The following is a 16,291-nucleotide window of genomic DNA, read 5'->3' as shown; positions in this document are numbered from 1 at the left end:
ATTTCCAGCTTCAGAAAAATACAAAAAAACAAACAAACAGACAAACAAAAAAAAACACATTCCAAAGTCCAAATCAAACTTCCTTATAAGACATGCCAACGTAGCAACTTCTTTCTAGGAAGCTTTAAGAACAGTCAGAATCTGTGTTTGATCAATACAAGCTGGCTAGGTCTGCAACCCCATCCATTATTCCACCACAGTTAAACCTGACAGTTAACACTATTCCTTCTACAATTCTCTTGGCTTTACTTTCAGACATGTTATTTCCAGCTCAAGTACTGTCAAAATACAATAACAAAACTACAAGCTTCTATTACCATGTAGCTGGTCAACTTGGCCAGGCAAGTCAAGTTTTAAAGTAAGTAAAGAAGGAATAATAATACCCATCTTATCTGTAGGTAAGTAACAATAATATTCATCTCAGGTTTCTGTTGTAATTAAGTCTTCAGGACATAATGAACGTAAACAGTTCATCAAAGGGCCTGGTAAGTAATAAGTTTTCAATAAGCGCTCGCTGCTATCATCATCGTCATCATCACTGCAAGGTAATACATGCACTAACAGAATAAACTGGGATACCCTTCACGGAGCATGAGCTGTTCAAATTTACTCATCTTACACAATACATGTAACAATTGTCCCAACAAATACATATCTAGAAATCTACCCTACACATGTGAGATGATATAATTAACACGAATTCATTGCAGCAACATAATGTCCATCAGTAGGGCACTGATTAAATAAATCATGGTTCATTCTTACAGTGCAACCAAAAAAAAAAAAACCCAAGTCTATACAGATTGACATGGAACCATCTATAAGATATAAGCGATAAAATGAAAAGGGAAGAATATATATGCTACCTTTTGTCATTTAAAAAAATTGAGCCTGACCAGGCAGTGGTGCAGTGGATAGAGCATCGGACTGGGATGGGGAAGACCCAGGTCCGAGACCCGGAGGTCGCCAGCTTGAGCGCAGGCTCGTCTGGTTTGAGCAAAGCTCACCAGCTTGGACCCAAGGTCGCTGGCTCCAGCAAGGGGTTACTCGGTCTGCTGAAGGCCCGCAGTCAAGGCACATATGAGAAAGCAATCAATGAACAACTAAAGTGTCGCAACGAAAAACTAATGATGCTTCTCATCTCTCTCCATTCCTGTCTGTCTGTCCCTATCTATCCCTCTCTCTGACTCTCTCTCTGTCTCTGTAAAAAAAAAAAATTGAGTTTGCTACACATAAAATATTTCTGGAAGGACATATAAGAAACTGGTAATGTTGGTTGTCTATAGGAAGGGAACAGAATGGGAGGGAAATTTTTCAGTTATTAAATGTTTGAATTTTAAATCTTTTTGGTTTTGAATATTAAAAAAATATATAAAAATAAGTTCCATAAATTAAGGTCTTCCTTCAATAGAATATTCTATACTTAACATGAGACAGCAGAAAAGCATTAGAAAGTACATGTATAACAACAGGAGAAAAACTGAAAGGTTTTTAAAAGAAATACATTCTAGGGATGCAACTCATTTCTTGCCCATGCATAATTCAAATACAAGGGGAAAATAGGGACAGGATAGAAAAAGCATGTGACAGAAGGCGAAGCAAGCTGACAGGTGAGTGGGAGAGAAGGACACACTGGAGCCCTTATCTCCCAGCCAACGGTGTTCAAACCTTTCCCGTTACCTGTGTGCTGGGCTCGGATCTGTCAAATCCACATGTTGTTAAAAAGTGAGAGAAGGTGGAAAGGCTGAAGAAGGCAAAAGGAGGTATGACAATTTTTCAGTTCACTCTTATAGTAAGAAAAAAACCTTACCTCAATTTTTTTCAATACATCCACAGTATTAGTGAGTGAAGTGTCTTTGCTGGTATCATTCACCTTTTTGGATTTTGGACCTGCTGAAGTAAAATCACTGTTAACACATTTTTCAGTAACAGCAATGGTGTGTTATATTTTGTTGCCTTTTAATATGCTGCCTAGCATAGTAGTATGTCATACCAGGTAGACACATAATTTGCAGCGTGAATTCACGTTTTTAAAGAATAAACATAATAAGTAAGCACTCCTCACCAATTTTCCATGATGGAAATTAAATAATAACTTAATAGGGTATTTTCTACGACTGCAACCAGATTATCTACAGTGTGTCCGTAAAGTCATGTTGCACTTTTGACCGGTCACAGGAAAGCAACAAAAGACGATAGAAATGTGAAATCTGCCCCAAATAAAAGAAAACTCTCCCAGTTTCATACCTATTCAGTGCAGTTCGATGTGAGCTCACGCACAGATTTTTTAGGGCTCCTTAGGTAGCTATCCCGTATAGCCTCTACAGACCTGTCACTGACTGATGGCCTACCAGAACGGGGTTTCTCCACCAAACTGCCGGTTTCCTTCAACTGCTTATCCCACCGAATAATGTTATTCCTATGTGGTGGTGCTTTGTTATAAACGCGCCGATATTCACGTTGCACTTTGGTCACGGATTCAAATTTAGCGAGCCACAGAACACACTGAACCCTCTGTACTGTCCACATCTCGACTGGCATGGCCGTGGGCTGCTCCGCTGTATACACGGTGTTACGTCATCATCTGTGCATGTGCACATGCTGCCACATCATCCTACAGAAACTGGGTGGGTTTTCCTTTTATTTGGTGCAGATTTCACATTTCTATCGTCTTTTGTTGCTCTCCTGTGACCATTCAAAAGTGCACCATGACTTTACGGACACACTGTATTTATTAGTCCTGGAAATCTGTACTGGCAATTAATATAATTCATGTCAAAACTGCTAAAATATTACCTCTGAAAAAATTGCTAAAATATTACCAGAAAAAGATTTCACAAATATGTCATCTATACTGGCTTCCTATTCACCGATAACTGTATTTTAACAGGGGCAATTTTTACCAAGTTTGGAAAATAAAAAACATGTATAGAATAAATATGCATGTGCACAATGAAAAACTAATGATTGATGCTTCTTATCTCTCCGTTCCTGTCTGTCTGTCCCTGTCTATCCCTCTCTCTGACTCTGTCTCTGTAAAAAAAAAAAAAAAAATGAGTGCCAATGATTAAAGAAATGAGAAAGAGGTTATATTCAGTGCAACATAGCACTATATTTGGAATGAAAATTAAAAATGTTAAAGTGAACATATCCATCATATGAATCTGAATACTCAAAACAATACAAATGTGTTAATGGCTTTGGGACAATTTTTTAAGCCATACAAAAAATACCGCATTTTTAGGTAATTCTGAAACTGTAAGAAACTACAGAATTATTTTACATAAAGATCCTGCCAATCTGTTACCAAACAAAGCATTATGTTATGATACAAAATTGTCATTGTTATAGAAACGCATTATAGTGTTTAGTCCCCTAAATCAGGCTAAACACCTACAAAGTAGTTGGTAATAGAAAAATAATATGGCTCAGAAAGATGTAGTTTTGGTAAAGATGAACATTTAACCTACAGAAAAAAAAAAGTGTAGACTATCGTGGATGACCCATAACTAATGAAATTATAATTTACTGCGTTATTTCAAATTAAATTACCTCATGGGGAAACACCAAGCTTAGAACTCCCAAATGTATAAATTAGTGAGGTTTTGCTCAAACAAAAGTAATGGTTAGATTTAATGATGGGTAAGTTTCTTGATCCCCTTGTGGGCAAAGACTTTAATTTGAACTGTAGCACATAAAAATATAGTAGTGTCATAAATGAACAGTAGCCCTGGCCAGAGAGTGCAGTTGGCTAGAGCATAGTCCTGAAGCACAGAGGCTGCTGGTTTGATCCCAGGTCAGGGCACACACAGGAAGAGATTGATGTTCCTATCTCTCTCTCACTCTCTCTTTTCCTCTCTAAAAAAATCAATAAAAAATTGAAAATAAATTAACGAGATTGCAACATATGATACTGATGCCAGATAGCATTAAGAATATAATTTACTCACAGCATTAAGTGTTTTTCTTTAAGGCTCTTTTATACATTATTTAAATTTCATAACACATAGTCTGTTCAATGGCTTTTATAGAATATTGTCAGTTAACAAACATTAAAATTACTAATTTCTTAACCAAGAAAGTAAGTTGTATGCTCCAGTCCACTCATTATCTTGTCCTATTTATCATTCTGGCTTTATATAATGCCTAATACTTAGGCATTATAACTAGGGGAGAAGTATCAAATTACCAAAAATTCTTAAAAGACTCTTTTAACCCCAAAACATTAACATGAATCATTCTTCCATCTTTGGCCAAATATGTTATTCTAGCAAATCAGATTCAAAGAGTGGGAGGTCCTAGGAACATCTGATTTGTAGCCAAATCAGAGAGCAGTTTGAGTAACCTAGGGACCTACTATTCAAGATTAGTATCTGAAGTAGGGAGCAGTCTTGTGGAACTGAGCCCTTAACCTGTGGCATCGGTGCTAACTCTAGTTAATATCAGAATTGAATTGAATTGTAAGGCACCCAGCCGGTGTAGCACAGAATCGCTTGTTATGGGAAAATAAGTCCACATATCTGGTGTCAGAATTGCAGCCTGATCAGGTGGTGGCACAGTGGATAGAGCGTTAGACTGGGATGCAGAGGATCCAGGTTTGAAACCCCGAGGTGGCCAGCTTGAGTGCAGGCTCATCTGGCTTGAATGTAGGATCACAGACATAACCCATGGTTGCTCGCTTGAAGCCCAAAGTTGCTGGCTTGAGCAAGGGGTCACTCGCTCTGCTGGAGCCCCCGGGTCAAGGCACATATGAGAAAGCAATTAATGAACAACTAAAAAGCTGCAACAAAGAATTGATGCTTCTCATCTGTCCCTGTCTATCCCTCTCTCTGTCTCTTTCTCGCAAAAAAAAAAAGAGAAATTGGGAATGATAGTAGTATGACAGTAAAGGAGAAACATACAGCAGGAGTGTGTTTTTCCTACAGACAGTTATCCAAAATATACCAAGAACACTTAAAGCTCAACAATAAAAACACAATAATCAATTAAAAAATGGGCTAAAGACCTTAACAGACATATCACCAAACAAGATATACAAATGGAAAGTAAGCATATAAAAAGATGCTTCACATTACACGTCATTAGGGAAATGCAAGTTAAGATGAGATGATAGCCAAAATCTAGAACACTGAAAAACCAAATGCTGGTCAAGATGTGGAAAAACAGAAACTCTTATTTCTTGCTTGTGGGAATGTAAAATGGTATGGCCACTTTGGAAGACAGTTTGGTGGTTCCTGATACAACTAAACATACTTTTACCATGGAATCCAGCAATCATGCTCTTTGGTATTTACTCAAGAACTGAAAACTATGTCCACACAAAAATGAATGTTTGTAGGAGCTTTATTAATAATTGCCCAAACTTGGAAGCAACCAGGATGCCTTTCAGTAGGTGAATGGATAAATCAACTATAGTACAATTAGATGATGGGACATTATTCAACATTAAAAGGAAATAAGCTATCAGCCCTGAAATGTCATGGAGGAAAATTAAATGCATATTGCTAAATGAAAGAAGCTAACATGAAAGGCTACACAGTGTGATTCCAATTACATGACATTCTGGAAAAGGCAATGTCATACTATGGAGTCAGTATAAGACCAGTGGTTGCCAGGGGTCAGGAGGAGGTGGGAATGACTGGCCGAGTACAGAGGATTTCTAGAGCACTGAAACTCCTCTGTCTGAAAATATAATGGTAAAGACACACAGCTACACATTTGCCAATAGCATGTACAACACCAAGAGAGAACTCAGAGGATTTCTAGAGCACTGAAACTCCTCTGTCTGAAAATATAATGGTAAAGACACACAGCTACACATTTGCCAATAGCATGTACAACACCAAGAGAGAACTCAGAGGTAAACTATGGACTCTGAGTGATAATGATGTGTCACTGTAGGCTAATCGACTGTAACAAAGGTATCACTCTGGGGGGAGGTGCTGGCAATGTGGGAGGCTAGGCACGTATGTGGGGCAGAGAATATATGGAACCTCTGCATTTCCTGCTCATTTTTGCTGTGAACCTAAAACTGCTCTAAAAAAGCTTATCAACAAACTCAAACAGGGCCTGAAAAAATAAAAGAGGTATTTGGGCAGAATTTCTTCTCTTACTTATTAATCCCATTGTTCGTTTTGTTTTGTTTTGTTTTGTTTTGTTTTCGGAAGTGAGAAGTGGAGGGGCAGAGAGACAGACTCCCGCATGAGCCCAACCGGGATCCACCCAGCATGCCCACCAAGGCGTGGTGCTCTGCTCATCTGGGGCATTGCTCCATTGCAACTGGAGCTGTTCTAGCGCCTGAAGTGGAGGCCATGGAGCCATCCTCAGCGCCCGGGCCAACTTTGCTCCAGTGGAGCCTTGGCTGCAGGAGGGGAAGAGAGAGATAGAGAGAAAGGAGAGGGGGAAGGTGGAGAAGCAGATGGGTGCTTCTCCTGTGTTACCTGGCCAGGAATCAAACCCGGGACTTCCACATGGTGGACCAATGCTCTACCACTGAGCTAACTGGCCAGGGCCCCCATTGTTCATAACCTCTTCATTGTTTTTTAGCAAAATTCTCTACAAACTCTTCTATGCTGTCTACATTTCTTAAACTCCCATTCCAATGCTTAACCATTAGTCTGCTGAATTCCACCTCTCAGAATCTTTTAAAAAGCTCTCACTAAAGTCAGCAATGACCAGCACATCAAAAATTAATTTATATTTTCCAATCTTTACCTTATGGACCTCTCAGCAGCATTCTTTAATGTCCTTTAACACTGTTGACCACCTAATGAAAGACTTCACTTCTGAATACTCATCTGTAACACCACTCTCTTCTGTTTCCTCTCCTCTTCTTTTTCTCTTTCCCTCTCCTTTCTTTACTGATTCAATTTTCTCTACCAGTCATTAAATTCTGGTATTTCCTAAGCTCAGTCTTAGGCCACCGTTTCTTCAAGTCCTTTAATTTCATCTTTTTCATAGTATCAAGTTTAATATCTATTCTGATGACCACCATTTCCATTTTAAGATCCATCTCCCCATATCCAACAACATATTCAACTTTGCTATCTGTTTACCTTAGGAAAAAAAACACCTTAAAAACCACCTTTGAATTAAATTTATGATTTTCCATCTCAAACCTGATTTTTCTCCAAAATCATCTTAGTAAACTCCTACTCATTCTTTAATCTGTATACCAATTCTATCTCCTCAAAGAACTTTTCCCTGAGAGCAGTGGGTTTTTGCTAAATGTTGTTACTACATTTTGCTGTATGCTCCATTAGGGCAAGGACTGTTCCCACTTTGCCCACTGTTTGATTCCTCTTAGCACTGTCTAGCAATAGTTAGATGCTCAACAGTTATTTTCTCAGTGGAATTATGAAAGTGCAACACAACAGAAAATGTCACTTTTGTATCTTATGTACAACATAAAGCTCTATTCTACCAATCCCTAAATTTTACCATTTTCAAATGTTTCAGTTAAACACATAAAAATCAGGCCCTGGCTGGTTGGCTCAGTAGATAGAGCATTGGCCCGGTATGCAGAAGTCCCGGGTTCAATCTCCGGTCAGGGCACACATGAGAAGCAGCCATCTGCTTCTCTTCACTCATTCTCCCCCTTCTCTCTCTCTTCTCCTTCTGAAGCCAGTGGCTGAATTAGTCTGAGCATCAGCCCCCTGCACTGAGGATAACTCGGTTGGTCTGGTCAGCCTCAGGCACTAAGGACAGCTCGGCTGATTCGAGCATTGGCCTCAGCTGGGGGTTGCTGGGTAGATGCCGGTCAGGGTACATGCAGGAGTCTATCTTCCCTCCTCTCACTTAAAAACCAAAAAACACATAAAAATCAGGCAATATAACCATTTAAATATTTTCAAATATGCAAATAAAATTGTCTCCATAATTGAAAAGGCTTTCTTAGCACATCAAAATTCCATAATTAAAGAAAGAAAACTTAAAAAATAAAGCAAATCAACAAAGAAAGCTTTAGCAAAATATTCAAAATGCCAAACATATTTTAACAAAAAGCATTTGGAACACTAAGTGCAGCTTCAGATTGAGAGTTCCATATTAGAATGAATTTAAGCAGTATGTTTTCCTACCTGGATAATTATATTAGTCAATGTACCTTTTTTGGTTTTTTTCCTTGGTCTCATCTCTCTTGGGAGTCTTCGCCAATCTGTGTGTATAAAAGAAGAAAAATATAAAAATTGCAATTTCTTCTACAAAATAGTGGCATTGGATATAACTACATATTTAAAAAATACAACAGTTGTTCAAGCAATGAAAATAAAATTTAATATCTGTGCAGATTTAACCTGGGAATCAAAATATAACTGCAAGGTTTTTTCTACTATGAAGAAAAAGTGTTCATTAAAATAACTTTGAAATAGTGCTATAAAATTTCTACACTTTTTAAAATTAAATCTAATGTGGTCACACTGGTTATAAAATTATACAGGTTTCAGGTGCACAATTCTACAACACATCTTCTGTACCCCATACTGTGTGTTTATCCCCCAAGTCAAGTCTCAATTCATCACCATTTCTCCCTCCACACCCCCTCCCCACCTCCCTGCCACTGCTCCACCTCCTTGTCTGTGAGTTTTTCCCTTTCTTTTGTCCTTTCTGCTCAATCCCTCCACCCTCCCACCCAGTCCCCCCAACAGCTGCCAGCCTGCTCTCTATGATCTGTCTCTTTTTTGCTTGTCTACAACATTCTTTTAATAGCTATTTATAAATACAGTATTTACATGAACAATTTTTTAAAATTTATTTATTAAATTTAATGCAGTGACATTGATAAATCAGGGTACATATGTTGAGAGAAAACATCTCTAGATTATTTTGACATTTGATTGTGCTGTATACCCCTCCCCCAAAGTTAAATTGTCTTCTGTCACCTTCTATCTGGTTTTCTTTGTGCCCCTCCCCTCCCCCAACCCCTCTCTCCTTCTTCACCCCATCCCCCCTCCCCCCACCCCCCACCCTGTTGCCATCACATTCTTTTTACATGAACAATTTTAAAGATATATTTTCCTCACAAGAAAAAGGTAGAAAAATGTTTTCCTACATAAAAACGTTCTGGGCCTGACCAGGCGGTGGCGCAGTGGATAGAGCATCAGACTGGGATGCGGAGGACCCAGGTTCGAGACCCCAAGGTCGCCAGGTTGAGCATGGGCTCATCTGGCTTGAGCAAAAAGCTCACCAGCTTGGACCCAAGGTCACTGGCTCGAGCAAGGGGTCACTCAGTCTGCTGAGGGCCTGTGGTCAAGGCACATATGAGAAAGCAATCAATGAACAACTAAGGTGTCGCAATGAAAAACTGATGATTGATGCTTCTCATCTCTCTCCATTCCTGTCTGTCTGTTCCTATCTATCCCTCTCTCTGACTTTCTCTCTGTCCCTGTAAAATAAATAAATAAATAAATAAAAATTAAAAACAAAACAAAACGTTCTGGGTAAAAACGGACATGAAAGTTATTCATGATCTACTGTTGAATAAAAAAAGTTATTAAAACAATCTGTATAAAATCCCATTTAAAAATAAACCCAACTATAACTATTTATGCATGGTGTGCCAAAAGTAGGTCTACAGTTGTATGTGAAAGTTTATTGTTGTATTATTTATTAATTATTGTCTTATTTTCCATATGAACTGTGAACTTACTTTTGCCCCAACTTGTGTGTGTATGTATGTACATTTATACATATATATGTATATATATATATATATTTGTGCAGAGAAAGTTGTAGGTTGTGAACAAAATATTACAGTAATTTTTGTGGGTGTTTGAATTTCAGCTGTTTTCTTTAAGTATTATTTATTATTTGACTGCTCTGCATTTTATAGCTTTTCTGTAGTTGATATATATTTCTTAGGTAATAATTTTTTCCAAAAGTTAAAATATGTGGCTGCATCCCAACACATGAAAATTTAAATAATTCCATTCTCTAAAAACTTTAACACTGAAACCATAAAGAGCTGTGGAAAAGTAAATTCCCTCCAGTAATTCTGCCTACATAAACAATTCCTCTAATTTGTTACTCCTTTTAATTTTTAAGCATAGACTAGTTAATCTATGCTTAAATTGAAGTAACAAAAAAATGAATTAAAAAATACTGCCTAATTTAAAAAAATACAAACACCTTAGTGTATTTGGTAGAGAACATCTACATCTCAAACTATTTTTCCTGAACTAATAAATTTGACTATATTTGCTTTTATAAATAATTCTTATAATCATGAGAAACTATGTAATAAGAATGATTTAAAAGATGAATATTTATAAAGTGGAAGAAATGAGAGATCTAAGAAATAGAAGAAACGAGAGATCTAAAAAGAGTTTCCAGGGGACACAATCTTGTCAATAATCAATCAACACTGAAAAGAAAAAGCACTCTAATCCATGAAAGCAATAATTCTATAAATGCCATTTATGGTTTTACATAAAGACGGCTTTTAGAGAAGACCCAGGGCAGACATGTCTAAAAGAAAGTGAGTTAAAATGCGGAGATCTAGGTTCTAATAGCACTATCCAAGTCACCCTGACAGGTCACTGCATTTCAGTGGCAACCGTTCTTTTCCAAAATAAATGAGCTGGGTGAAACCTCTCCAGCTCCCTCCACCCTGTCAATAATGTTGAAAACTACCATCTTAGGGTATGGTTCTTTTGAAAAGGCATCTTAACGACTAAAAACAGTCTGTGTCTGCTTGAAAGAAAGGAAGAGCTATGAGCTTAGCTTAAAAATTCAGAACAGTAACTTTGTTTTTTTTCTTCAAAAGCTACAGAATCACCAAAAAGCGCAGAGCTGACTACTATTGGGACTACAGATTGAAACTGTGATTGTGGCAAATGAAAATGAAAAATCCAGATGGGTCTGGCAGATCCTAGTTAAATAACAAAAACTACTTTAAGAACTCTCTCAACATTACTTCAAGCTCTTCCTTGTTACAGTATAAAAAACTTTTCATCTTAATTTTCATAAGATATACTTTACTAATTAATTGCAGGAAAAGAGACAGACTCTATTTTGCTATGGTAAAACAGAAAATTTGTCCTAAAAAATATAGGGTAGGAAATTAGTCTTTAAATATTTCAACATTGTCAGTTTTATAATTACCTGGTATCCACTCTTCTTTGTACACCTTCATATATCTTTTACTATATCTTTCAATATCTAAAAAAAATAAAAAAGTGTTCATTAGAAAAATAAAAAATAAAAATGAATTTAAGCCATCCATTAAGTAACTGAAAACACCAGATACCTTTCACTTCACATTTAGGGAGTTTCCTACATTTGTACCTAATCTATTCCTGAACATATATTGAGGAGTTCTATGAGCATTATGTGTTTAAGAAAGTGGCAAGAAGCAGCTGTGTATGAATGGCAGGTGGTGAGCAGAAACCTGAACCCTAATTATAGTTCTTAGAATCATTTCTGAGGATATTCACGAAAGGCCAAAGCCACGTCAGAAAACCACTTACATGTAAGGCAGGGAAGCGTACCTGGCATCTCCTGTGTTCTTCTGCTAACACTGGCCTCCAGTCCCAATCTTTAAACTTTGTGTAACTGGGATGTACTAAGTACTTCAGTGGGGATTGAGGGCTATTTGCTTATTTCCAGCATTTAATATACATATTCAGGTAGGCTTCTCAATGAGCTACTTTTCACAACCCATTGCAAAGGACAGTGGGGAGAAGGGTAGGAGCAGGCAAGGCTGGACTTGATGGCCCAAGAAGGAGCAAGCTCAAGGCCTCCATGCCAACTACTGAGAACTCTGCAGGGATCTTCTGAGCCTGCCAAAAATGGAAGAGCCATAGCTGAGTCTCTTGCTTCTGCTTTCTGCACTTTGCCACAAGAAGCTCCTTTGAAGAGGGCCCAAACTCCACTGTCATGCTATTGGGTGAAACCATGGTTCCTCATTAAAAGTGGTTCTGGAGTATGGCCATGAAAAAGGAAAGGTAATATAAAAGATGACAATATAAATATCAAGACCCAAATATGTACTGATTCTTCCTCTAATTATGCTTCCAATAATACTAGGTCTATGGTGTTAGGCAAAGATAACCAATGACAACCAAAGCAGATCGAAGACCAAGAGACCAGGCTTTTCTAAGTATTTAACTGACTTCATTCAATCTTACTCTTAGGTTATTTTACCTATAAAGAGAAGTCAGCACAAATAAGAAATATTCAGCATTTGCATTTTATAATTTTCTCCAAAATTGATTCCATATTTTGAAAAAAAATTAACCCAAAGTATACTAAGAAAAGCAGTTGTTACCATTTATTATCTTGCTTCAATGAACCACTTTTTTTTAATACATTTAGGTTAGTTTCAAAAAATTTACGGGAGAATAAGAGATACTGAAAACCAACTACTAGGACCCAATTAAAAAGAGGCAAATAATATGAATAGACATTTCTCAAAAGAAGATCTATATGGCCAAAACAAAACAAAAACACATGATAAGATGTTGAACATCATTAGTCTTTAGGGAAATTCAAATCAATACCACTTTATACCCAGGACGGCTAGAACCAAAAAGACAGTAACAAGTGTTGTCAAGTATGTGGAGAAACTGGAACCCTCATACATTGCTGGTAATGTAAAAATGTGTAAAACTTTGTAAAATAGTTTGGAAGGTCCTCAAAATGTTAAATATAGATTTATCATATGACTCTAGATATACACTCAATAGAAATGACTTATGTCCACACAAACACATATACATGAATGTTCACAGCATTACTCATAATATCTTCAAATCAGAACTTACCTCCGAGTCTACCAACTGATGAATGGGTAAATAAAATATGGTATATACATAAAGTGGAATATTATTCAGCCATATAAAGAAATGAAGCACTGACATATACTACAACATGGACAAACCCTGACAATATAAGTGAAAGAAGCCAGTCACAATATGATTCCATTTATATGAAATAGCCCAAACAGACAAATCACTAGAGACAAAGCAGATTAGTGGATGCCATGGGCTAGGAGGAGGAGAGAATGGGGGTATGACACTACTGAGTACGGGTTTCTTTTCAGGATGACAAAAAGCTTCTAAAAATTAGTAGTATGGGCCTGACCTGTGGTGGCGCAGTGGATAAAGCGTCGACCTGGAAATGCTGAGGTCGCCGGTTCAAAACCCTGGGCTTGCCTGGTCAAGGCACATATGGGAGTTGATGCTTCCAGCTCCTCCCCCCTGTCTCTCTCTCTCTGTCTCTCTCTCCCCCCACTCCTCTCTAAAAAATGAATAAATAAAATTAAAAAAAAAATAATAAAAAAAATAAAAAATAAAAATTAGTAGTATGGTTGCACAATTCTGTGACTACACTAAAAGCCACTGAATTCTATAGTTTAAAAAGTAAATTTTATTTCAAAAAAGTTGTCATTTCAAAAGAATAAAAATTATTAGAAATTTTAATGAGCAATTAAGTATGGTAAACTCAAATTAATATTCCATTACTTTCTTGTTTTTTAAAGTATATTTATCTAAAAAGGGCAAGTCCTTTGAGGGCAGCACCCTGTGCATCAGCTGTGCATTCTAGGTTTGCCATGCACAAAACTTGAATACGTGTATTTCATATATCCTGACTCCAGGTTTCAAATATATCTTTAATAAGGACTAACTTTTTACTTCTGCTGCTTCTTACACTTGCACCATCTAAATGATTTTAATTACAAATGTATTTCTAATGGGTTCTCCTTTATAATGACTTCCAATTCTTCTTATACTTGTAATACATTTTATTACACTAAAATGTAATACTTTAAAAAACATTGATGGCTCACATTTTTGTTGAAGAGAGAATGAGCCAACCATCTTCTTTGGTCTATAATTGCAAAACATTTTCATTATTAAATTTATAATTACCAATTAGCACAATCAATTCATTAACTTGTTTCATTACTAAATAATCTACTTCCTTTCAATCATCTTTGTCTTTTCCTTCAGCATTTATCTAGTTATAAACTACAGCAAATAAAAAAGAAAAAAATATGGTCACATGTCATTTTAGCAAATAGGATGTTCTAGACTTAAAAAAAATTTTTTTTTAAACTTTGTTTTAGAGATGAGAGAGAGGAAGAGAGAGAGAGAGAGAGAGAGAGAGAGAGAGAGAGAAGGGGGAGGAGCAGAATCAACTCTCATATATGCCTTGACCTGGTGAGCCCAGGGTTTCAAACCAGCGATCTAAGCTTCCAGGATGATGCTTGATCCACTGCGCCACCACAGGTCAGGCAGATGTTCTAGACTTTTATCACAAAATATTATATGACATGCTTTCCAAAGATTACATGAGATTACCATATTTCCTTTATATCCTTAGAAATATATTGTTTACTCAATGATTCCTGAGATTGAGAAAATTAATCTAGAGTATTGTCAAAATGAGCACTCAATCTGAGATATTGCTTATACAATCAATTTCACCATCTTCATTAGCAAGCAGAGAGCTTTGCATTCAACTCTTGAATTGTCTAGTAATTGTGAATCATCTTCTTGTCAATGTTTTCTTTAATATTATGAGCAGAAATGGAAATTTTTAATTTTTCAATTGTATTCTATAAAAGCTAAAACAAAACAAGTACAAAGATAAAGAGTTTCTTCAGAGACTTCTTTTATATCTTCTTAAAAATTAATGTAATTCTTTGGGTAATACAATAGAAAAAAAACTAAAGGATGATGTAATAGTGACTTATAATTTATTTCAATATTGTGAAATAATTTCTATGCAATTTTGTCATTTTTCTATTTTTTTATATGTTGCCTTTTTATTTAGCATAGTGGGGAGTAATTGATGAATGATAAAATAATATCTATGATGATAAAACACCCCAATGTTTCAAGGCAGGAAAAATAAGATCACTGAGATTCCCAAATGTATTTTAGATTAATAAAAGGGTCAAAGGAGGTGATATGGTAGTGCTAAGATAAAATAAAGTGGGGTTTTTTTTCTTTTTAAAATTCTCTTTGTTCTTTGGAAGATCTCTATGATAAAATATGTTATCATTATCAATCATTACATATAGTAAGAACTGCTCAAAAAGAAATTGAAAAATTAAAATAGGGTCACAGGGAGCCTGATGGTATATCAAGGGTTAATAAAACAAACCTCATTTATTCATTATAAGACCTCGTAGCCATATTGCAGGTAAATGTGTAGTTTCCATTGAGCTTTAAGTTTTGAAGTCACAGAAAATATTTTATTGTGCAGTTATCAAAGATAAAAAGCCTCTCGATCCAAGTATAAACCAACCACTCCTAGAAACCAGCAATAAAATTATGTTCTTAATGTACCTATGTAAAAGACTCACACAGGTACTTTAATGCTATGTACTTATACATATGCTTTCAAATTAGACATGAGCTGCCTGACCAGGCGGTGGCACAATGGATAGAGCGTCAGACTGGGATGCAGAGGACCCAGGTTCGAGACCCCAAGATAACCAACTTGAGTGCGGGCTCATCTGGCTTGAGCAAAAAGCTCACCAGCTTGGACCAAGGTCGCTGGCTCGAGCAAGGAGTCACTCGGTCTGCTGAAGGCCCGTGGTCAAGGCACATATGAGAAAGCAATCAATGAACAACTAGGGTGTTGCAACGAAAAACTAATGATTGATGCTTCTCATCTCTCTCCGTCCCTGTCTGTCCCTATCTATCCCTCTCTCTGACTCTCTCTCTGTCCCTGTAAAAAAAAAAAAAATTAGATATGTGCTTTCATGAGAAGCCATTTAGTTAACTAAATCTGTTCTGCAGTCTGGGAAAAAAGGCTAATTTTAAAAAGACTAAAGTATATGCTACATTATTTTTCTAATAAGAATGAATGATAGTTCATTTAATGTTACTTCTTAAAATCTTTAAAATAAGAGCTTCATTTTGCTTTCAACTAAAAGATAAAAGCATGCAACATAATCATGAAAGTTATCCAGTATTTTTGAGATTAAAAAAATTTAGTATGTTTTAGGTAAAATGATCTCTTCTTAAACCATTATGCAACTTCAAGCAGTTATGTTTTAAAAAATTAAGAACTTGTCTAAAAAGTTCTCATAATTACAAGCACATGTAATACTATATATTATATAAGACTTCCCTTTTGACTCTTAGAGAATTTCATCTTTCAGAAAGTGGGAAAATGGAATGCATACATTTTTATTACTACTGGAATGAGATGATACAATATGAATTTCTCATGTTTTAATGATGTTGTTTTCAAACCTCAAGAATGATATCGCTCTAATTTCAACATTCAAGAGCAGATACTGAAAATCAATATAGTTGTATAGTGCCAAACTACCACT

The 16,291-nt window shown here is 36.4% G+C and overlaps 1 protein-coding gene across 5 annotated transcripts in view; it reads right to left on the bottom strand.

The window, feature by feature from the left end:
* The window catches only part of POLR3G (RNA polymerase III subunit G), a 37,416-nt gene that overhangs the window by 10,218 nt on the left and 10,907 nt on the right, over positions 1-16,291 (bottom strand). For 4 of the 5 annotated variants that reach the window (XR_010751128.1, XM_066381826.1, XM_066381827.1 and 1 more), the window contains exons 4-6: positions 11,101-11,157; positions 8,105-8,155; positions 1,811-1,893 (exon numbers count right to left, since the gene is read on the bottom strand). Coding sequence is in view for 4 of the 5 variants with exons in the window: in XM_066381826.1 (XP_066237923.1) it covers positions 1,811-1,893; positions 8,105-8,155; positions 11,101-11,157 (191 nt within the window). In the remaining variant the exon portion in view is untranslated. The remainder of the gene's footprint in view (positions 1-1,810; positions 1,894-8,104; positions 8,156-11,100; positions 11,158-16,291) is intronic. The other variant, XM_066381829.1, reaches the window with a different exon arrangement.

This window comes from Saccopteryx leptura, chromosome 4 (assembly GCF_036850995.1).
Source record: "Saccopteryx leptura isolate mSacLep1 chromosome 4, mSacLep1_pri_phased_curated, whole genome shotgun sequence".
Lineage (NCBI taxonomy): Eukaryota > Metazoa > Chordata > Mammalia > Chiroptera > Emballonuridae > Saccopteryx > Saccopteryx leptura.
Note: the sequence above shows the minus strand (reverse complement) of the source record. Positions and strands in the feature narration are given on the sequence as shown.